Here is a 24067-nt window from a genome sequence, read left to right as displayed (position 1 = left end):
GTTGCCTGCGATGAGACAACATCGCTCAGGTTGCCTTACTCTGCAGATACGTTAATGATCAAGGTCCTCAAGAAGAGTTGATCGTGTTATTACCACTCAGAGGACAAACTCGGGGCGAAGATATTGCATCTGCTGTCACTAATGTCTGAAACAAAAAGATATTGACATCAACAGAATAATTTCTCTTGCTGCAGATGGAGCACCGAGCATGAAAGTGGCACACACAGGTTTCCTTTCTTTACTTTAAAAAAAGTATGGCACATGATGTAATTTCATTTCACTTTATAATCCACCAGGAGGTGCTGTGTGCATAAACCTTTCCAGAGGAAATCTCAAAAGTACTGGAAATGGTCTTGCAGATTGTTAAAATAATGGCAAGGGCTCTCAATCATAATCAGTTTTGCGATTCTCATGTATTACAAGATAAGATGGCTTTCCAGAAGTGCAGTCCTGCTGAGGTTTGCGTCATGTCTTGAGGAAATTAGGGTGTTCCTCCGAGAAAAGGGCCTTAAATATGCAGCGCTAACGGATTCTCACTAGCTGCAGAAATTCAGTTTCATGGTGGATTTAACTTCTCATTTAAACATGTTGAATTGGAAGCTACAGGGAAAAGGAAATCCTTCAATTTCACTTTTGGAAGAAGTTCTTTCATTTGAATGAAAGCTATCTTTGTAAGGGACATAGAGATGGGCATGTTAGTGTATTTCCCAACAGTGAAGCAATACAACCAACCAACTGTGATATTGACGTTCAGTTCCTTGCAGAAACAGTCATCAAAATGCAAGCTGCATTTGCTGACCGATTTCACAAGTTCAAAAGGGAAAAGTCCACTTTGTCATTTCTGTTGAAACCACTTGAAGCTGATGCTTCTGCATTGAATTTTTCAGCATTTGCAGGAATCGATCGAGTGCAATTTGAACTTGAATTAGTGGACTCACAAGACAAGGATTTATGGAATTCAAAATTGAAAGATCTTGTCACTGAACTTGAAAATCTGGAAAGGCAGAAATCCACCCTGGAGCTACAACACAAGTGGTCTGAAATGGATGACCTTAAATGGAAAGACCAGATTATATTTGACGTTTGGAATTGTCTACCAGATATGTACAGTCAGCTGAAGAAATAAGCATTTGGGCTTCTCTCAATCTTCGGTTCAACTTACTTCTGTGAACAAGTGTTCTCCAACATGAATTTCATCAAAAACAAACTGAGGAGCCGATTGCAAGATGTTAGTCTGGAGTCCTGTTTGAAAACGAAAATCACGGCATATTCACCAAACACTGAACAAATCTCTAAAGATGTCCAACAGCAGAAGCTGCATTAAAAGTATTGGTGAGTAGAAATAACTTTAATATGTTCAATTATTATTAGTTGATACATTCTAACTCTACAAGTAGCTTTGTCAAAAATATTTTGGTCAAAGACAAAAACAAAAAAAAATGGCTCCTCTTCTTTGAAAGGTTGCTGACTCCTGCTCTATACCATTATCTAAATAATTGATGAAGATATTGAACAGAACCGGACCCAGAGGTGATCCCCTGCAGGACCCCACTCGTTATCAGGGCTGCCGAGAGCGGGTTCGGGCCTCGGTGGAAAAAAATTTTTTTGGCCCTCCCAGCAAGGGCGGACCGGCTAAACAGGGCTGACGAGTGGGGGGAAGCCGGGCCCCGGGCCCCCTTCTGGACTGCCAGGCCCCAGTAATTTGTACTGGTTTCCCCCCCACCTCTCGTCAGCCCTGCTCATTATGTCCTTCCAGCATGACTGTGAGCCACTGATAATTACTCTCTGGGAACGGTCTTCCAACCAATTTTGCACCCACCTTTAAAGTAGCTCTATAACTAAAGAATTTTGCCTCAGTTGCCTAGGATGCCTTATTAAGCTTTAAACTTAAAAATCTAATAAATAAGTAGCAACAGACCATAACATTCTTCATCCTCCTTATAAAAAAGTGTCACTAGCTTCACAAATATTCCTAACCCCATACATCATCTCAGCTGTCATCTGCTTACAATTCCACTTCAGCATGTGCATCTTCCATCTTGGTAAACACCTAAAAAATCCTGGCATCTAAAGATACCAGTTAGCATTGCTGTTTATGAACAGCAAAAAAGACCAAAAAGGAAGGATGAAAGACTATTAAGAACAGAATAAATGCTTTGTTTCACTGGAGCTCAGCTAATAAGTAAGTAATATGTAATTTAAATTAGGCGCTGATTCCTCAACAAGTAATATACTTATGAGCACTACAGCACCCTGTTAAAAGCAAATGACATTGTTGCTAGTTGGGTAAAAAATAACCCAAAACCAAATTGAATAGGATGGATAAAACACATCAGGACATCGATACATGAACAAATTATATCCCGGACCAAAACTGCACCAAGTTGACCATGACTATCAGGCAATAATAAAATGTTGAATTTAATCCCAGATGGGTTTAAAAAAAAAAGTCTCTTATGCTTCATTGGCAATCGCACGGGTCCTTGCTAGTAAATGCTAGACTGGTTGTGATGCACTAGTTTGAGTATTGTGAACACCCTAATCTTCTTGCTATTCCTGACATAAGCTTTCTACTCTTGCTCCTCTTCCCCTAAGAAGTGAAAATCATTTGCAATGAATAAAGATTGTGCAAGACTGATCAATTTAAGGCTTTATGCATAAAATTAGTGCTAGAATCTTCATTGCATATTCACTGTAGACATTACTTTTCCATGAAGAATAACAATTTCTAATTGTCATTGAACATGGTAAATTAAAAATGCACCTTTCAGATTTGGAAGTACAGATTCTCTTCAGTTTTCTGGGAGAAAAAAAAGAATAATTCCTTTTCCATCATAGTTCACTCCCTCTATCTGTAGCTGAACCCCAATCGCAGATGCCATTTTGGATAGTGGGTATCTTTGATTTCAAAGTCTAAAGCCATTTCAAACAGATTCAAAATCTCTCTGCCAGGCTATGTACTTCTGACTTAAATTCTTGGCTGATGGCTTGGTGTGAGCGATCACATCCAGGAAATCTTCTGATGTGACCGTATCCAGCCGGAGTTCGGGTAAATTACTGCTACCTGGAGAGAGAAAATTGACCAAATGCTGAAAGTGAATGAGATGCTGATCAGTGCTAAGAGATGCTCTTTTTAAGCCAGTGCATAATGCAACATACTTAACAGTTAATACACTAAGCAGAAGATTGGATATAGCAGGAGAGAACATGGTTCTTATTGTGTTCAGTGCACAGAAATTGACAGCTTCAACAGATGACCTGAGTTATGTAAATGTTGGCTTAATTAGGTTTTTACAAACATACAGTTTAAAACTTTTCTAAGCAAATAAGAGAGCTCCACCTACTGGTATGTGAATATATGCCTAGTGTTACAATGACAGATCAGCATTTGTCACATAGGATTCTCTATGAGAGCTACTGTACCTGGCTGATGATTTTCAAGAGCATTGAAGATTTTCCTCACTGGCCTCATAGCTGCTTCCTTGCAGACCAGTTTAACGTCGGAGCCAGAGTACCCTTCTGTCTCCTAATACAAGATCACAATTCACAGGATTACGAATCATTGCACGTGATGTGTATATACTCTCATGTTACTTCATTCTTGCTTTGAATGCAGAGTTGCTTTATGCAGGTGTTAGCAAATCAAGCATTTGGCTTTTTAAGGACAGTTTTCTGCAGACAAAATAAAATCTTCATCTTTCTGTGCCTGTTTTCCACCCTTTCTGTCTTACCTATTTTGACTGTAAACTCATTCTGGACCTGATCCAAAGCCCTCTGAAGTCAACGAGAGTCTTCACTGGCTTTAATGGGCTGTGTTTCTGTCCCGTGCCTAGTAAAATGGGCCTCTAAGCCCTACTGAGATACAAACACCACCAATGGGACAGATTTTCAACGTTTGGGCTGCTCTGCAAAAAATCACTTGTTCTGCGTCCCATCTTTTGCAAGTCTGAATGTGGATACTCTTATTTTGGGCTAAGAGCATCCTGTTTCCATTTAGCTAGGCCACTCTTAATCCGAACTAAGGAGTGTCCACACACAAAAATAACAAGTGTGAAATAAAAGCAGTTTTGGTGCCAATTTGTGTGTAAACAAGTCCTTAGGCATGCGCAACCGCACACCTCCTTCAATGCATGTCTACTTCACACACACATACATAGCAAAAGCACAAATCTGATGTGTGTGTGCACCCTAGGCACTCAACTGGCAAGGCATGGGCCCAAATAACCACTTGCCTTTAACTGAAAAAATCCTAGCCCTGTGTAATCATCTTTAAATGAAAACCCAACCATCCTGAGTGCATAGCATGGTCTAGCTTGTACCAAGCCGTACATAATGAGGTTCTCGTTCCAGCCAGTGATTGAGCTGATAATCATGCCACAGCTGGATAAGAACGGGGCTAGCTGTAACACAGGTAGCACTGTTCTGCCCAGCTTGGACAGGGCCAAAGGCTCACGAGAATCGACAGCTGGTACTACAACCTTATGTTTGCAGTTCTAGTGCATTGTAGTTGTTAAATAGTAAGAATTATGTTTCAGTTTCATAGACAAAATGTTTTTGAAATAGAAACTGAAATATTCTGTATGTCTCTATGAACAGAACTAAGCCATGGTCAGCTGAGCAAGTATTAGCTACTCTCAGCAGCGGTTATAGGTGACGACAGCCTGAATTTGGGCTCTGTAAGGAAAATATCTGAGCTCTTGGAGATTGATGCCCTGCTGAGCCTTTTCACTTTATTGATGCTCTTCCATACTGCACTAGTGTCCATGACAAATTCTTCCTACTCAGCAGAGTGCTGTACCACGCTCATCTCCGCTATAAACCGAAAGACCCCACTGTGGTGTTAGGAAGGGCTGGAGGTATACAGTTGTTGTAATTTTTTTCTGTGTTTACGTCTGAAGCAGTGAAAAGGTGACCCAATACCGGCATCAAAATACATCTTTGACTTTCAAGTTGAGTCATGCGAAACTGGTGATTTCACCTACTGAGACAAGTTCAATATACCTTCAGCTCTCATTGATGTCCCCTTGTAGGAAGAGTCCCTAAGCCTCCCATCTTACCCACGTTCAATCATTCACCTTCATAACTTCAGCTTTATTCTCGTTTCCCTGGCTATCATGTTTAAAGATGCTACTTGTAGCATGTATAGTTCACATCTGTTTCAATGAGAGCAGAATCAGGCTCACTACATTCCCACAATTCCCTCGCTGAAAAACTTCAGGAGTCTGAGTTGCCAGTGATGAATTGCACCCGCTTTGCTGTCTTCTCACCTGACCCAGCAAGCTGTATTCCAGCTCAGTTCTCAGCTCCACTCCTCCACTATTGCTCACTGGGGGCAGCCAGTGCTGAATCATAGCCTGTCGTGCCTCTTTATTTGGGAGGTCAACCAAAATCCTCTTCTCCAGCCGCCGCAACATGGCATAATCTAATTCCCTAAAGAGAAAGAAAATGGGGATAAGTCTTCTCAGCAAGGTTGTGTGTTTGTATGGATGCTGGACTTCTGAAAACTAAGCTGCTTGTTGCAGGAAGCCACTTTACATTTTCAAAGCTACCGGTGATCCTTTCAACCTGGTTATAAAATAGTAATTAATCATCATCACACATTGTTGCCAATTAACTCTGTTTGATTACTGACTCATGATCTAGGGACCTGGAATACGGAGCCAAGAGTTGTAGGTTCTTTTCCTGGCTCTGATACTGGTTCATTGTCTGGCTTTGAGCAGGTCACTTCACCTCTCTGTGCCTTGGTTGAGCCCGTTTTGTAAAATGGGGACACAACAACTCATCTCTGAGGCGTGTTGTGAGGATTAACTAATTGCTCAGAGATCTTTAAATGAAACGGTCAATAAATGCAAAACTTAGATTATAATCACTTTGGGGCACACGCCTTTTTTTTTTTAAATGTGTTTTCACCTAGCACAAAATGGTCCTGATTCATGACCAGGGCTTCTAGGTGCTATGGGAATACAAATAAATAGTAATAATATTCCCACAGGGCCGAGCATCCTTATTAAAAGCTGCAAAGAATGGGTAAACCATTGAAAGAGAAAGGTGCCAAGGTGCTGAAAACACTAGTAGTCTCAGATTATTAAAGACAAAAATTGATGTGTGCCTCATTTATATTTTTGCCTCTTTGTGATGCATAAAAAAGGCATGAAAGAGTTTTACCCCTAAAATATTTTATTTTCTTTCTGCTTCTCTTTTCCTACAAAATATCAATACTGTCAAGTCTCGTCTTCCCTGGTTATACTGGAGGATTCCTTGGAAGTCTCAAGTATTCTGTGTGTGAGGTTTTCTCAGCCCTTAATCCAAAGGCTGTGGGTGTAAATTTCTTTTAAAAGACCTCTTTTCTTCTAACTGTTTTTCAAGCATTTGAGCTTAACAAGTATTAACAGAAACAACCTGCCTAAATAAAAATCAATTCACATCTCAGTTAATCAGGTGTCATTTGCATATAATAAACCTACAAGTTCTCCCATCTTCTATTGAGTATTCCATTCCTGTAGAATTCAAGTGTTCATTTTAAAACATTTTCTAGTCCTTATGGTTGCAACGAAAACCTTTTAAGTGTGAAATTGACTTAGAGGTACCTTGTTCAGTGCATACAGCCAGACAGGCTCAGTGTTAGAAAAGCGCTGTGAACACATTCCCGACTCTGAACCCTAATTATAGCAACCTATATCACCACACCAGTAACTATTCCGTGCTTATCATTTTAGCAGAGACAGCAAGCTATTCCAGGATGGTGGTGGAATTTTGGATTGTAGGCAGGGATTAAACAAAGCAGCCTGAGCTTGCTCTTCCCTTTCTGACCCCTACGGTGAAATCCTTGCCCCATGGAAGTCAATAGGAATCTTGCTATTGACTTCAATGGAACCAGGGTCCGTTCACCACATGTAAGATTAGCACATTCATGCTGATAGCAGAATTTGGTCCTTGGTTAGCAGTGTAAATGGGATGCTGTGGAATTTTGCACTGATGGCTACGGCACTATGTATGGAAAACACTCAGTGAAGTTACTGTGAGCTGGAAAAGCTTATCTACAACAAACTTTTGACGTAACAGTGAATCCTACTTCCGTCACTCTTGGAGATTGTTCTTGTAATTTGTTTAATAATAAATAGCATTTCTCACTGATAGATATAATTTTTAAGGGCTGTCAAGCAATTAAACAAATTAATCGCGATTAATCGTGTTGTTAAAGAATAATAGAATACCATTTATTTAAACATTTTTGGATGTTTTCTACATTTTCAAATATATTGATTTCAATTACAACACAGAATACAAAGCGTACAGTGCTCATTTCTTTTATTATAAATATTTCCACTGTAAAATTAAATAGTATTTTAGTTCACCTCATACAAGTACTGTAGTGCAATCTCTATATCACGAAAGTTGAACTCACACGTGTTGAATTATGTACCAAAAAAAAAGCAGCATTCAAAAATTAAACAATGTAAAACTTTAGAGCCTACCTGTCCATTCATTCTTACTTCTTGTTTAGCCAATTGCTCAGACAAACAAGTTTGTTTACATTTGCAGGTGATAATGCTGCCCGCTTCTTATTTACAATGTCACCTGAAAGCGAGAACTGGTGTTCACATGGCACTGTTGTAGCCGGCACTGCAAGATATTTACATGCTAGATGTGGTAAAGATTCATATGCTTCGACCACTGTCCCAGAGGACATGCGTCCATGCTGATATGAAATGGGTTCTGCTCGATAACTATCCAAAGCAGTGTGGACCAACACATATTCATTTTCATCATCTGAGTCAGATGCCACAAGCAGACAGCTGATTTTCTTTTTTTTGGTGGTTCTGGTTCTGATATCATGCGCGTCCCGCTCAGATTTTGGAAGCCAGTTCAGCTTTGAATGCTGTAGCTATCTTTAGAAATCACACTGGTACCTTTTTTGCATTCGTCAAATCTGCAGTGAAAGTGTTCTTAAAATGAACAACTTGTGCTGGGTCATCATCCGAGACTGCTATAACATGAACGTATGGCAGAATGCAGGTAAAACAGAACAGAATATATACAATTCTCCCCCAACACGTTCAGTCCCAAATTTAATTAAACACACTATTTTTTTAAACGAGTGTCATCAGCATGGAAGCACGTCCTCTGGAATGGTGGTGGAAGCATGAAGAGGCATATGAATGTTTAGTATATCTGGCATGTAAATACCTTGCAATGCCAGCTACAAAAGTGCCATGTGAACACCTGTTCTCACTTACAGGTGACAATGCTGCCTAGTTATTTACAATATGTCCCATAAATGTAAACAAACTTATTTCTCTTAGCAATTGGCTGCACAAGAAGACTGAGTGGACTTATAGGCTCTAAAGTTTAACATTGTTACATAACTGCACTCAAAAACAAAACAAAAAAATCTACATTTGTAAGTTGCACTTCCATGACAGAGATTGCACTACAGTACTTGTATGAGGTGAACTGAAAAATACTATTTCTTTTGTTTATAATTTTTACAGTGCAAATATTTGTAATCAAAAATAAAATTGAGCACTGTAAACTTTGTATTCTGCGTTGTAATTGAAATCAATATATTTGAAACTGTAGAAAGATATCCAAACATATTTAATAAATTTCAATTGATATTCTATTAACAGTGAGATTAAAACTACGATTAATCGCGATTAATTTTTTCAAATTGTGATTAATTTTTTTAGTTAATTGTGTGAGTTAACTGCCATTAATTAACACTCCTAAAATTTTTTAAACAGGTACCTAAATTAAGTTCCTACGTACACATTTAAGTGCTTTAACAAGTGAATGTTCAAAAATACTTAGCACCCAGCAGCTCCCACTGAAGTCACTGGGAGCAGCAGTACTCAGCACCTTAGAAAGAACCTATCAGGTTCACGAGATGTGATTGCAGGCAAAGACTGAGTAAGCACAGATTTAAAACAAATACCCAGCCAATTCAGAGCTTAAAGAAGAACTGGGAAATTCATTCAAATACACTCTACTTGAGGCCTGATAAATAAATAAGAGAATTTTAAAATCAATGCATATTTTTGATACTTGTCGCCAGTTTGAGTTATGTTTATTGTATATGACTGCAACAGCGAGCCAACAGATAACTAGGCCTTACGTGGTGCCTAGGCCTTGCATATTTCTTTTGCTCGGGGTGAATTTCACCCACCGCAAGGACTTTTTTGGAACAGACACCAAAGCAAAAAGAGAAATCTTGTGTGCCCCCCACCCCCCATACCAATACATGGCCTCACAAGGGATGTACTTGGCTAGGAATTCAAAACGGATTTCTATGCAAACTCACATTTAATTCTCTCTTACTCTGACATGGCTTAGTTACTAATATAAGGGGTTTAGGTCACCTAACTCAAGCTGACTTTATCTGAGAAATGTTTACGAAACAAAGAAAGGAACATGTCATGCTGGGATGCCTCCTCAGCCAGGTGCTTTCTCATGTTGTGACTTTGTTTTGGAAAGCCAACTGTCCACATTTGGCCTGAGGAAGCAGAGCTGTGGATGCTAGAAATCCTATTGGTGCAGATCCTCAGCTGGTGTAAGTTATGATAGCTCTACTGAATACAATATACAGCAGGTGCCGATCTGCCCCTTCACCTGCAATGACAGTCCTTTAGCCTGGCTACATCTAGGTTTTCAAGTACATGCCTAGTATCCAAGCCCGCATTTAGGATGTCTTCACTGCAGAATTAACTCAGGTTCTTATTTGGGTGTTGCTCCTAACCCCTCTCCACATGGGAAAACCTCTCAAGCTGTGTGAGGTGGTGCTTTTACCCATGCTAGCTGGCCCAGCAGGCTGAAGCCCGATTGCCACTTTCACTTTGGGCTGGTAACATCTTGTGGTGCGGTAGATATCCCTGTCCCAGTCAACCAGAGGTTAAAGAGCGCCTGTGGTCAAAATCAGCCCCAAACCTTGCTGCACCTGTGCAGCTTGTCTGGCCTGGGGGAGGGCCCTTAAAAGGGAGGAACTCAGGCCAGTGGGGGAGGCTAGAGCTCCCAGCCCAGGGCAGTGGGTTAGGTGCTGGAAAACTGCTTAAGAGCACTGCCAGCCTGAGCCCTCTGAGATCAGACACGCTGGCATACGCTTCCATGTTTGAAATCTACATAGGGACCATCCCTCAAAGAAGAACTATTTTCCTTTGCGTTTGGACTGTGTTATGTCCCCTAGATGGGGTGGAATTGCTATGAGAGCCAGCCAGAGGGCCAGCCCCAGAGCCAGACCAGGGGCCTGCTGTTGCCTAGGGAATAATGTCTGAGGTCAGTGAGGTGCCTGCATTCATCCCAAGGGGGTGATGTTCAGACATAACCTTTGACGTGCCCACTTTGCAGTGAGGATGCAGGCCAAACCACCGCACTGCTGATAGTCCTATAATTTCCCGTGTGTCCCCAAAAAAAAAGACAAGTTCTGAATTCTCCCACAATTCACTGGGAAAGAATCATAAAGCACCTCAGCTTACTGCGGCACAAAGAACCATGGGATACGCTCCCAGAGAGCCTAACGACATACATTGAGGACAGGGGTTGCAGCACCAAGCAGGGCACAGTAACTCAGGTATGGCTGGTCTCACTTGGGCTAGGCTAACCTGGTGTTCGGACCAGGTTGCTGATCATCAGTTACTTCTGCAGTGAAGCCACATCCATAGAGTCTCAAAATATGTCCCACAGTCTGTGCAGAACAGTTGGCTGACAGCAGAACATCTAGCCACAGCATTTCCAACTAGACTTAGTGATATTCCCACCCTTGACAACAAGATTTAAGGATAACAAAGAGAAAACCCTAAAGTGACTTTGCCGGGGCTGAATGGATGTCTTGTAACTTATCCAGACTCTTAGAATCAAACTATAAAACACCAGGCAAACACCCACATGGCCTCAGAACTCTATGTGTTCCCTCCTTTACAGATGTGAAAAATGCCACCTACCCTTCTCTTGTCAAGGCAGATATTCAACCGCTGGGTTTCACTCAAGCTGACCTGCTTTTTAAATGCAGCAGGTGACTGAGAAGGGAACAAGCCAGTGCCATCCACTCCAAAATTTTTCTCTGATTTGGAATGTTTCTTAGTGAGAAGGAATCCAGGTGCTGGAAACCCACGTGCTGGCATTTTCAATGGGTACCAAGTAAAGTCAGTTACATTCAATAACTCAGCCTTCCCCTTTTCTGTTTACTGCTACTGCCATGTTTCCTCCCCAACCCCTCCATGCCCACAATTCAAATGAAGTGTCCTCAGCATTTTAAATACAATATGTATAGATATCCTAAATCATTGCTCTTGCAGCCAAGGTGCAGCCAAATTCTCTGCAAATCCTTGGGGATCTACTAAGTTTGGAAGCTGTGTTTGTATTTCCCTTGTAATAATTCTGAGCAACAAATTGTAATTAAAATGTGAGAAAGCTTATGAAGTGTCACAATAACCAATGATAAATCTTGATGGGAAAAGACGCAGAAGAGACACTTCAAACAAAAAGGCCTACTGATATAAGGATTATGTTAAAATCATGCCTGGTAAACAAGAGACTTATGGGACCAGAAATCAATGGACCAATGGTGTTAGAAATTAGGCCTAATTGATGGACTAAATAATGAGGGGATGGGCTATTCTGCCCATCATTCCCCTTTTCAGGTCCTCAGAAAGAGACTTTGAGGGGAAAGGCTGGCTGTGATGCTGGCTGACTGAAAGATGGAAAAGGAGCAAGCTTCACCATCACTGCTGCTACCACCATCTCCTAGGACCGCAGGCCTTCATCATCCTAATCTGAGATGTCCTGATCAGGCTGGGCCAGAGAGAGGGCATCATATGACACTGAAACCGCTGCATCCTCTGGCTAAATCCCAACTACTACGGGGGATGTGAGAGTTTGTCACATCCCTCCCTCTCCATGTGTGTTCTCTTCCTTCCCCACCTTATAGCTCCTTCTTATCACTTGCCTTGTTCCTTATCTCTAATAAGAGTCTGGCTTAGCTGGCAAAACTGCATATTTTGCAACACTGCTGTAAGCCTGTGACCAGAAAGGGGATGCTAAATACAATGTCCTAAACAACCTGATGCTGCTACAAGTTTGCCATGTCTCAGAGTGGCTGATCAGACTGTGCACTGTGCCTGTGTTTCTCAGCAGTGAGTTTGCAAATGAGAATCAACACCAGAGACAGAAGCTGCATTTTCTATCTTCACGGTTCTTTTCTTTCTTCTTCTGCCAGGATTTAACAACTGCTCTAGCCCTTCTGAACAAAACTCTTCTCTCTTCCCCAAACAGCACAGTTATGACCATCTAAAAGACTGGTAAAAGCAGCAAAGAGTCCTGTGGCACCTTATAGACTAACAACGTATTGGAGCATGAGCTTTCGTGGGTGAATGCCCGCTTCGTCGGACGCATGCTCATGCCACAGGACTCTTTGCTGCTTTTACAGATCCAGACTAACACGGCTACCCCTCTGATACTTAAAAGACTGGTAAACACCCTGGTTTCCCTCTACAAATTCTCTTCAGCTAAAAGACACAAGAGATGTTTTTAAAATGAAAGCCTGACAATCATTTACATTTTAAGTACTTCAACTGTTTTTCCTTTTCTGTATCTCTAATCTTATGTATTGCGTCTTAAAACCTTTTGTTAAAAGGATTTTTAACGGTGTGGTTGCAAGCTGAGGTCTCTGTATACCAACCCCCCCACCCCCAAATCTTGTTTTACAGCTGTTTAAAGCTGGACAGTTACGGTTGTATTAACACATTTGACTCTTTGGGCCCTTTATTCCATCTAAATACATACAACGCTTCTTACTGAGGAGAGCACTAGCTGGGGTCTACTTGAGGGGAACATAGAACCCTCTGCCCATAGCTCCCCCCCCGCACACACAGAGGAGGATATGGTACTTGGTTAATAATAGTAATGTTGCAAAAGCAGTGCTCTGTAGAGTACTAGCTCCTACTGTGCTTGCTGGTAGTATCCCCACTGGTTTGGGAAGAGAATGCAACAAAGAGTAAGGGTTCTCCATCCTTCCCAAACACAGCTCCAGAGCTGTGAAGTCCTGACCATGCACAGCTGGCTTGAGGTGATTCTGGGGAGAGACAGCACCTGCTTTGTTGGTGCTGCACACCCATGTCTGCTCCTGCGGGGTCTTTTCTGCCTGGTTTTACTTTTATTTGCTTCCATCCATGGGTTACCTAGGGAAGTGGTGGAATCTCCTTCCTTAGAGGTTGTTAAGGTCAAGCTTGACAAAGCCCTGGCTGGGATGATTTAGTTGGGTTTGATCCTGCTTTGAGCAGGGGGTTGGACTAGATGACCTCCTGAGGTCCCTTCCAACCCTGATAGTCTATGATCTCTCTCTCACAGCAGAAAGGAGCTTAGGACCCTGCAATCTACTGAAGGCAAAGACCTTACTAGCAGAGAGCAATTCTGGGCCTGACTTAGATTCTGTGGTCTAGCTGTCCTTGACCCCATCTTTTTCAGCACACTTATGGAAGAGAAAATACTTCTCAATGTACCATTAGTACTTTGGCTTCTTCCCTCAGAACTGTTTGTTAATCAATGCTATGTCCCCGCACCTACATTTTGACCATTGCCTGGGTGGGAAGGGAAGGGCAAATGATCCTATTCTATGCTAGTAAATTAAACTAATCAATGAGTTAGGAAAGACTTCAAAGGTACTGGGGGGGGTGGGGAACAGCATAGTTAAGGATCACTTTATCTTTTAGTTAACAAGGCCTTTATTTTATTTAATTATGTTTAATCATTTCAACAAGTAACTTGTCAATAAACCACACTGCTTTGTGATGAGTAACAGGAAGCCGAGCTGGGCAGCAAGGAGGGGATTGCTGAATGGAATGGAAAGATCAATAAGCTGCAATGTAGATAAGAGTGCATAAAGCGCTTTGTTTTGACTTCTTTTCCATTCAACTAAAAGCATCTTGGTATTAATTTTTCATCGGATCAACAACCATCCAAGATAAACAAATCTTTTAAAATCTAGTTCGGTACAAGGCTGAAAAAATGAGGCATAAAAATATATATATTTAAAATGACACTTAGGGCTGTATCCTAATTTTTTTGAGACACACAGTATAACTTGGCAGTAGCCAGGTATCTCCTGCACTACAAATCCCAAGAGCAAATTAGGACAAGTGCTCAGGATACTGTCCCAAAGAGAAGAGCTGCTGCTGAATTAAACAACTCTCCTCAGCAGAGATGACCGTGGTCTAGTAGGCTGAGCATGGGGCTGTGACTCAGGAAACCTAGCTTCTACTCTTAACTCTGCAAATGACTCTGTATGACCTTGGGAAAGTAACAATCTTCTGTGCTTCAGTCACCTCCAGCTGTAAAATGGAGGATAAGGATAACCCCCTCTTGCTAAGTGATCAACAGCTGACCAAACAGCACTACAGAAGTACAAATCATTGTCATCAGCCTTCTTCACCACCAACAAATACATGTAGGGTCGAATACGTGAAATAAATACAACTCACTAAATGCACTGCTGGGTAATACATTCTTTAATTACATAACTAATGGAAATCAACGGGGCATACAAGAGCTAACGAATAATACTTGACACTTATATAATGCTTTAACTCTTCAAGGCCTTCTCCACACCTCAACTAGTTTACCATGTGTATGTGCGAGGCATCACCTGCTCAACATGTGGTGTGGCTACTATTATCCCCAAATGTATAGATTTGTTGGGAGGACAGGGAAGGAAAGGAGCACAGAGATGTGCTGAATGACTTCCCAAAGTTACAGAAGGAGTCAATATAATCATTGGGATTAGTACTCGGCCATTCCTGGTTCCACAAACCTTCCCCCTCAGTGTATAAACATAAATATGAATCCAATGAAAATGAGTAAGAACAATGCTCCAATTCCTTCCCAAATATACCACTTCCTGTTTGCCCTGTTGTACTACTGTGTTCACATTTTTTCTGCTCCATCTCCCTTCTACATTCCACTATCTCCTAGGGCCAAAAGCCCAATTCACATGCAAAACTATTCATATATAAATTTAGCTCTGATATTAGTAAGCCTAACTCAACTGAAGTCAGTGGTCTTACACTAAGACTAAACATAGGCCAACAAGTATTTAAGAAAAATAAGAAAAGACCAGTATACACAGTGCTGGTGTGAGCAGGTACACTGATTTCAATTGGGTTTTACCCACTTAAACCAGGTTTCTACATTAAATTTATTTATTCATATTTACAGAAATTTCCATCTAGTGCTCTAGGCACAATTCTTCCCTCATTTGTACCCACACAAGCCAATGAGATTACACCCAGGTTGCTTGGGTGTAATGGAGGGCAAAATCTGACCAGTTTAAAAATTAAACTTTAATTTTTTAATTTATTTTTTTTAAATAAAAAAAAAAGGTGTTTTAAAATTCTGAAATGAAATTCTAAAACTTCAAAGGCAAGACTTTCAAAACTGGGGGACAGATTCTGAGAAAACATCAGCTTCCAAAAGAAGTTACCATGTTCTCACAAGATTTCAGTCCTCTGATTGCTGAGTGCTTTTGCAGACCTGGCTGCAAAGGGTCTCGCTGGCAACTGCTGGGTGCTGACATTTTTTTAAAATCTGGTCCTGGGTGCCTAAAGTTAGAGGGTGAAATCCTGACCCCAGAGAAGTCAGTGAGAACTTTGCCACTGACTTCAATGGAACCAGATTTCACACAGACTTTTAAGATCCTTATTTATGTCCCAGTCCTCCAAACATCTATGCATGAGTAACTTGACACACAAGTAGTCCCATGAAAAATGTCTTGGTATTTTATTTAACCTTTTAGAACACACTGTAATTTCTTGAAATTTCAGGGGGTTCTGCTTGAAATTAGGACCATTTCAGATGAAAATGCCTGTAGTCTATATTATGTGAAATTCAAGTATTTCAAAATTCCAAGTTTCTAAATCCACTTTGAATGTAAATTAATATTGGATTCAAAATGTGCAATTTTGAATTTTACATGTTTTTAATTTGTGCAAACTTTGCAGCATTTCTGGATTGTGAAGTGGTCCAAAATTAAATGCTGAAATAGTCAAAACTGTATTGTCACTGTAACACAGCTATTCCCATAGCAAGATTATAAATCACATAAACAGATCATATGTGTCTGATCTTTGTATCTAGAAAACACACTGAGGGAGGTCAGCCTCATGGTTGCCTCAACAGAGGCCTGTAAGGTCCAGATCCTCAGGCATCCTGCTGTCTCTCAACTCCATCTTATAGTTCTTACAGGTTTGGCCACAGAGATCACCTTGGAACTGTCACCTAATGTGCTGAAATTACCTCTGAGCCCGTTTTCCCTGCCAGCTTGGGACTCCAGAACCCTGCCTTGTTGAGCCAGACACACTAGCCTGCTGCAACACAGACCCAGGGTCTGGGCCACACTCCTGAAGCTGCAGACTTATCTAAAAACAGCTCAACCTGTCTCCAGCACCCAGACCCCAATGGGATCCAAACCCTAAATAAATCTGTTCTACTCTGTATAAAGCTCATACAGGGTAAATTCATAATTGTTCGCCCTCTATAACACTGATCAGAGAATATCAGGGTTGGAAGGGACCTCAGGTCGTCATCTAGTCCAACCCCCTGCTCAAAGCAGGACCAATTCCCAGACAGATTTTTGCCCCAGATCCCTAAATGGCTCCCTCAAGGATTGAGCTCACAACAAGCTATCCTTCCCCACAATAGAGAGATATGCACAGCTGTTTGCTCCCCCAGCTATTTATCACTTACTCTGGGCTTATTAATAAACAAACGTGATTTTATTAAGTATAAAAAGTAGGATTTAAATGGTTTCAAGTAATAACAGCCAGAACAAAGTAAGTCACAAAGCAAAATAAAACAAAAACACGCAAGTCTAAGCCTAATACATTAAGAAACTGATTATACGTAATATCTCACCCTCAAAGGTGTTCCAAAAAGCTTCTTTCACAGACAAGACTCCTTCCTAGTCTGGGCCTAATCCCCAGTCTTTGTTAGATCCAGAAGACATCTCGGGTGGTAAGCAGCAGTTTTCTCATAACTGGCAGCCCCCTTTTGTCCTGCTCCACCCCCTTTTATAGCTTTGGCACAAAGTGGGAATCTTTTGTCTGTGCTTGTCCCCACCCCCACCTCATCAATGGAACAGTACAAGGATTAAGATGGATTCCAATATCATGTGACATGGTCACATATCACTGTAAGACCCCTAGTCTCCATTTTTCCTGGGTTGGCCCACACATACACAGGAAGGCTTGCAGGTAAATAATCATTTACAACCATTTGTCCTAGTCAATGGGAGCCATCAAGATTCTAAACCACCATTAATGGCCCACATTTTGCATAATTACAATAGGACCTCAGAGTTATACTTCATATTTCTAGCTTCAGATAAAAGAATGATACACACGTACAAATAGGAGGAATATATTCAGTAGTTTATAACCTTTGTTATGATACTTTACAAAAGGCCTTTTGCATAAAGCATATTCCAGTTACATCATATTTCCATAAAACATATGGAGTGCAACGTCACAATGGTTTCTGATAGTCCCAACTTCTCCCTTTGCACTAGTGTGCATGGGCATGAAGACTTGACTTTTCTAAAGAGACTGAACTCCCTTTAATATTGTACTGCTGCATGAAGCTAAGATACCTCAAGGATTACTTCAGCAATTGAGCATGAAAAGGAACTATGGGTTGTTCAAAGCCTCTCTTTTTAAAGGGTACTGATGCTGTAATAAGTTACCATTTTTATAGTACATTACCAATGAACCACATCAGGAGAAGTGGGTTATTAATATATTAACCATTCACCTCAAAAGATAATTATTTGCATGTGCAATAGCTACTTATCTTGAAGTATTTTGTTAAACAATTGGATATTAGTGGTTTTAGAATGGAATTAATCCTATTCTGATCTATTTTTCTTGTACGTATTGTAATACAAAACAGGCCAGATTCTGCACTGATTTAAATCGACAGGATTGCCCAAATAGTAAGTCAGCACAGAATGTGCCATAATAAGTCTTGCAATTAAATGCATAAAAGGCAGATGATGGCTTTGATTTTTATTTTCATTGTGCATGTAACCACAGAATCAACAACCAGTATATATAAGGATGAAAGGAGAATGCAAAAACCTTTATGTTAATTGATTTGTTCATTTTTATTGTTGATTTAATGCTCACAAAAGGTGCTGTTATGAGATTGAAGTTGTCTATTTATCCCACAGCAGGTAAAACATGCAGGATAAAATCTTTAAGAGCACCTAAGTGCTCCTAAATTCCTAAGTCCCACTGAGTTTCAATCAGATTTAAGCTTCTAAGTGCCTACATCACTTTTGAAAACCGGGGCACATAAGTAATTTAGGCGCATTTGAAGACTCTACCTGCCTCAATCCTGACTTGGAGAAACCACTTATAGATTAAGAGGGGAGTTCATTCTCTGTATCCACTCTGTCCTTGGCCTTTCTGATGAAAGTGCCTACAAAGAGATCAATTAGTTCCAACTCTGGTGGGGAATAAAGTATTAGTGAAGACTCATTTTACATCCTCTTGGAAAGTTATGATCAAGATGATGTAACACACAGATTTGTACATGTGTATTAAATTATGCATTGTAATTAAGGTTTTTTTCACATACATTTGAATGAAAGCTGTTGTGGATACATTGACTGCAGTTGTTCAGACAAACTGTCTGCTGCAATATAAATGACAACTCACCAGTCATAGACCAAGGATCTCCAGTCACAGAATGAGGCTCTTCCAACAAATGCCCCTAGGGTGTCCTTGTGAAAATCAGCCAGAGAACCACCAATCAAAATAAAAAACCCAGCAACAAAACATGTGGTTCTTGTGGGTGTTGAGCCCTCACTCATCTTGAAGCACTTTCAGATGGCATCATTATGTGGTTGTCGCAATGCATAGCTAAGTAAGTGCTACAGAAATGGATGTTCTTGTCAGTCAGATTCTGTGCGCTGCCACTATTATGTAAAACTGAAGAGTCATTTATTAATACTGATACTTTTCTGTGAACATCTGTTGAGTAGAAACAGAAGTTTTTTGTTTGGCTGAGGGGTCCTCAACTTTTTCATGCTGTGTGCCATAGTTTAATACAGATTGTCTTGGCCTTCCCTTTTATTCATAACCCCATGGACCACCTCTCCTTCAGTCCATGATCACATATCAACTACAGCACTTGCTCAAATTGGAAAGTAATGCTAGGGAAGTATTCAATATATTTGCCATCTTTCAAATTGTTGTCACCACTTCTCTTTCTTCTCGTCATCGATTGGATTATGAAGACATCCACTTACAAGCGTAGGAATGGAATCCAATGGTCATTGTGGACCCAGCTTGATGACCTGGACTTTGCCGACGACCTTGCACTCCTTTCGCACAGTAAACAGCAGATGCAAGAGAAGACCAACGTAGTGGCAGCCACGTCATCACAGGTTGGCCTCAACATCCACAAGGACAAGACCAAGATCCTTAGGATCAATTCCATCAGCAACGACCCAGTCACACTGAATGGAAGCTCCCTGGAAGAAGTGCAGTCCTTCACCTACCTAGGTAGCATCATCGACCAGCAGGGTGGCACAGACGCAGACATCAAAGTAAGGATTGGTAAGGCAAGAGTAGCCTTCTTACAGCTCAAGAACATCTGGAGCTCCAGAGAGCTGTCTTTGGCAATAAAGATTCGACTGTTCAACTCCAACGTGAAATCAGTCTTACTGTATGGAGCTGAAACCTGGAGGACAACCAAAACAACCACCAGGAAGATCCAGACCTTCATTAATAGCTGCCTCAGAAGGATTCTCCAGATCCGCTGGCCAGACACCATCAGTAACATCCACCTCTTGGAGAGGACCCATCAACTCCCAGCAGAGGAAGAAATTAGAAGGAGAAGGTGGGGCTGGATAGGACATACACTACGCAAGCAGCCAACCAACATCACCAGACAGGCACTGCAGTGGAACCCCCAAGGCAAGCGGAAAAGAGGCCGCCCAAGAAATACCTGGCGACGCGACCTTCAGGTTGATAGCAAAAAAATGGGCTATACCTGGAACCAGCTAAAGCGAATGGCCCAGGATAGAAGACTATGGAGATCTGTTGTTGGCGGCCCATACCCCGGTTGGGGTGACGGGCATGAATGAATGAATGAATGAAATTCATTTTAGTAGTAAGAGATAAAGAAGGAACCAGCTCTCTGCAAACCTCCAGCAAGTGCTTCACAGACCAGAATTTGAGAACCACTGTTCTAATGCATGGCTACAACAGCTTTCTCCCTGCATCCTCTTCTATCATTAGACTTGGCAAATAAAGCAATACAGATACACTGCATTTGATAAACTAACTTCTGTAGGAAAACTATATTGGTATTCACAAGTCGGAAAAATATTGTACTGAACTGGTTTATATGTGTGCTGAGTGGAATCAGAACAGTTCAACTATACATCATCTTTCTCTTTGGCTGAGGCCAGATCGGTCCTCTTCTGCTTACATGACCTGAAGCAACCCAATTCAGGCTAAATGCATTGGGGGCACAGGAGTGGGGAAAATACTACCTCTGCTTCCATTTTCCTCATGTGTTCACTGAGAATTTACAAAAAAGACCTTATATAGGTGCACCACAGGAATTGGGAAGGGATCATGATGGCTGGGTGCAGGAAGATGTATGGAGTTAGGAATCAGCCGCTTTCTGTGGCACGGTTCCCCAGCTTGTCCTGAATGTATCCCATTAGGAATTGATGCTGCTTCCTAGACCATAGATGCTATGGTGATGGGCACAATGTAGGAACACAGATAGACACACTCCTGAATTGGCTGCTACTTCACAACTGCAGAGGACTTAACAAAGGGCATCGTATTTCCCCTGCTGAGGTCATGCTGCTAGGGGAAAGCAGCACTCTCAGTAGCTATTTCCCGCCTCCATGCATCTCTTCCCTGCAGAACCCCGCTCTATGCCCCACAAGGGCTTTCCCAGCTGCATAGATGGTTTCTAAAAAAAGCCATCTTACTGAGTTTCCTACCCTCATCCCACAGGTTTCTCTGAAAGAAAGGATCTTCCAGCTTCATAGCATTTAATTTATTCTCTCCCTCTGCTATTCTTTCTGAACTCTAGATATGAGGATTCATTTTGTATGAAAGACACTAAATTATGCTATATTGTATTTTCTATTAACAGACCACTTATTCTTCTAGATCTAAATGAAATTAAAGAAACTGACAGGTTTTATCCCCCAACTTTTAAAAGTCACATATTAATACCAATAAAATCCAACCTATTTATAGAGTATCTTTCTAAGCACTGGATGTTTTAAGCACTTTACAGTTCTATGCTGAAGCCCTTTTTAGCTTAAACATTGTAAATAACTTGGGTATAAAGTCAAATACTCCATTTTAAATATTAGCAGCTGGTCATACCAGCATATGTCGACTTGATTATGGATTATTCTCATGTGGCACAAATAGCAAGAATTGTAGAATTTAAAAGTGAAAGCTCCAAATTAATCTTTAAATGCTTTAACCAAATATCAAGGCTTTTTCTGCAAGAGTCTAAATAAAATCTTTATCTGTGCTTAGAGGCTCATGCAAATGTATTCAAAAATGTACTCTCTGGATCTCTTACCATGGCAGATTGGAAGCTGCTAAAACAAATACAAGATCATCAGATCGGGCCAAGCCATCCATCTGCACCAATAATTCTGTTTTCATCCGCCGACTTCCTTCATGTTCACCACTACCAAGATTCAGAGAAATGTTGTTTGCTTAGTGCTTTAATGCAATCACCTTTATTTAGACTGTCATTCAGAGCAGCTGACCCCTAGTCACAGTTTTGTCTCAATTCAAAGCATGATTAAGTACCCTTAGCTAACATCCAAGCATTAAGTCAAGCTTCCTGATGATTACTTAAATGTGCTCACTTCAGTGCATTAACTTGGAGTAAATCCACTATTAATGGAGTAAAAGAAAAATATATATTTTGTTTTATCTTTGCATAAAGATTAGTACAAAAAACTGAGTAAACACCAGAGCTGGTATTTAGAGGCAAATGTTGCTAAGCCTTCGGTTAGCATTATGTAGGAGAATTTATAGAGAAGTAAAGGTTGCAGTTAACATACTAACATTGTTGATGTATTCAGTGCAACTAGAGTAAAGAGGAAGAGTTTGTGAGAGAATTTAAATTGGCACAGAAAGACATATTTACTACTGAATTTAGTACACTTCATGTCTTTTTTGTTTGCTCCTGAGAAAACAGACCATGAAGAACTGAAACAGTAAAAGCCAAACACGTTCTTCTTTCTTTGAGACGGAGGGTTAGGAATCCCACCTAAGAAAAGATGAGGTTTAAGGGCTTGCTCCTGCAATGTGCGAAGAACTCTGGCCTCAATACAGTAAAACATTTTAGCAAGTGCATAAGTGCTTTGCTGGACTGAGGCCTGGGATCCAAAGTGCTCAGCACCTAGCAAGATCAAGCCCTAAGAAAGCCTAGAGCATATGCTCTGCAGTTCAGGTATCGGGTCCTTTTTCTGTAAAGTGTCATTTTGACATATGGTGCTATATCAATTTTTAATAAAGATAACCTCATTCTTGGATATGTACCCCACTTCGATCCATCGCTCACTGGAGTCAGGGAGAGTTATAAAAGAAAGTATGAGGGCAAAAGCTGACCTATAGTTTATAGCCATTAATTGGCAATGATTAGAAGTTGCATCTTTATAATGCAGTGTACTGTATACATTCTTTATGAGGACATATAAACACCTGGACATGGTATGCAAAGCATCTAGAAACCTCTGTAAAGGGCACCCTATGCATGTACTGTAATAAAAACAACATCTATAAGTTGTTTTTGCTCTCAATCCCATCAGTTTTCTGATTTTTCTTAAACTTTAACTGTGTATTGTCATGGATGGCAGTATTAAGGTTGCTTCATTCTCGCTGCTACAAACTCTGTCCATAGTAATTCCTTTACACAGTGATGCAACTGCCTCCTCTCTGGCCTTACTGTCTCTCACCCTGTCACTCCCAACCAGTCCATCCAAAAGGTTGCAGTCAAAGGTCATATTCTCATTTTCCTCTGTGAATCCTTTCACTGTTTTCCCCATCCTCCAGTCCAAGTTTCTTATTTTAAAGGACATTCATAACTGCATTCTTGTACCCCTCTCCTACTCATATTCTTCCTGTGCCACCATATCCCAGTTAATCCCATTCTGCTCGTCATGCGTTCTTCTGTACCACCCCTTATGCTGATATCTATGGATTCATAGTGGATTATTGTTGGAATTATTCAGGCATGAGCCTTACAGGTTGAAAATGGGCTTAAAGAAAAGTTATTTTTAAAAAATTAAATCTAAAACAAAATCATTACAGTTACAATACAACTCAAAATAGTTATTCTGTCAATGGGATGTAAATTATAGGTCTTTCTATGGGCCCAATCATGCATCTATTGAAGTTCATGGAGTAGGCGCAGGCCTTATTGAACTAATGGTAACAGGCTCAGTGCACTGGTAAGTGTTGATTGACACCCAATCAAAGCACTTATTGAATATAAATTAGTTTTTTAAAAAGTATTATTTTGAAGCTATCGCAAGCTAAGTCGTCAATTACCCAGGATGATTGCCTCTCTGACTCATTACCGACTCCAGCTCATCCAAGAAAATTGTGGAGGGAGCATGATATCGGGCAAGTTCGAATAACACCTGTTCAAAGAAAAGAATCCACAAAACAGAATTAACAACTGTGGCAAGCAAAAAGGTGATAAGGGCCATTGATACAAAAGCTAGATAATGATACATATATTAGTGCACACATCACAAAACCTTTTGGGGGGTGGGGGTGGGGAAATGGAATAAATGTTCTGACTTGGTAGAGGGTCCCAGAGTCCTTCCTTAATTCTGAAAGGTTTATAAAAGAAGCGATAAAGAACACACACACATAATCTTGTCTTTACATTTAAATCTTTCCCTCTAAATCCTAGCCAAGTACACAGAGAATAATGGGATAGAAGAAAAGGATTGTGGGGAAATCCTAAATTGTTACCAGAAATTAAATATTTTTCTTCTTTTATTGCTGCTCCATTTGTC

General features: G+C 40.7%; 1 protein-coding gene across 7 annotated transcripts in view; it reads right to left on the bottom strand.

Moving 5' to 3' along the window:
• Nucleotides 1-2638: 2638 nt before the first annotated feature.
• KATNAL2 (katanin catalytic subunit A1 like 2) overlaps nt 2639-24067 on the bottom strand; it is a 50717-nt gene continuing 29288 nt past the window's right edge. For 5 of the 7 annotated variants that reach the window (XM_039544293.1, XM_039544294.1, XM_039544291.1 and 2 more), the window contains 5 exons: nt 23592-23683; nt 21607-21717; nt 5268-5430; nt 3424-3526; nt 2639-3064 (listed from right to left, as the gene is read on the bottom strand). In XM_039544293.1, the coding sequence (XP_039400227.1) occupies nt 2925-3064; nt 3424-3526; nt 5268-5430; nt 21607-21717; nt 23592-23683 (609 nt within the window). In that variant the 3' untranslated portion in view covers nt 2639-2924. The other 2 variants (XM_039544295.1, XM_039544296.1) reach the window with 2 other exon arrangements.

This window comes from Mauremys reevesii, linkage group 6 (assembly GCF_016161935.1).
Source record: "Mauremys reevesii isolate NIE-2019 linkage group 6, ASM1616193v1, whole genome shotgun sequence".
In the NCBI taxonomy this organism is placed as follows: Eukaryota; Metazoa; Chordata; order Testudines; family Geoemydidae; genus Mauremys; species Mauremys reevesii.
Note: the sequence above shows the minus strand (reverse complement) of the source record. Positions and strands in the feature narration are given on the sequence as shown.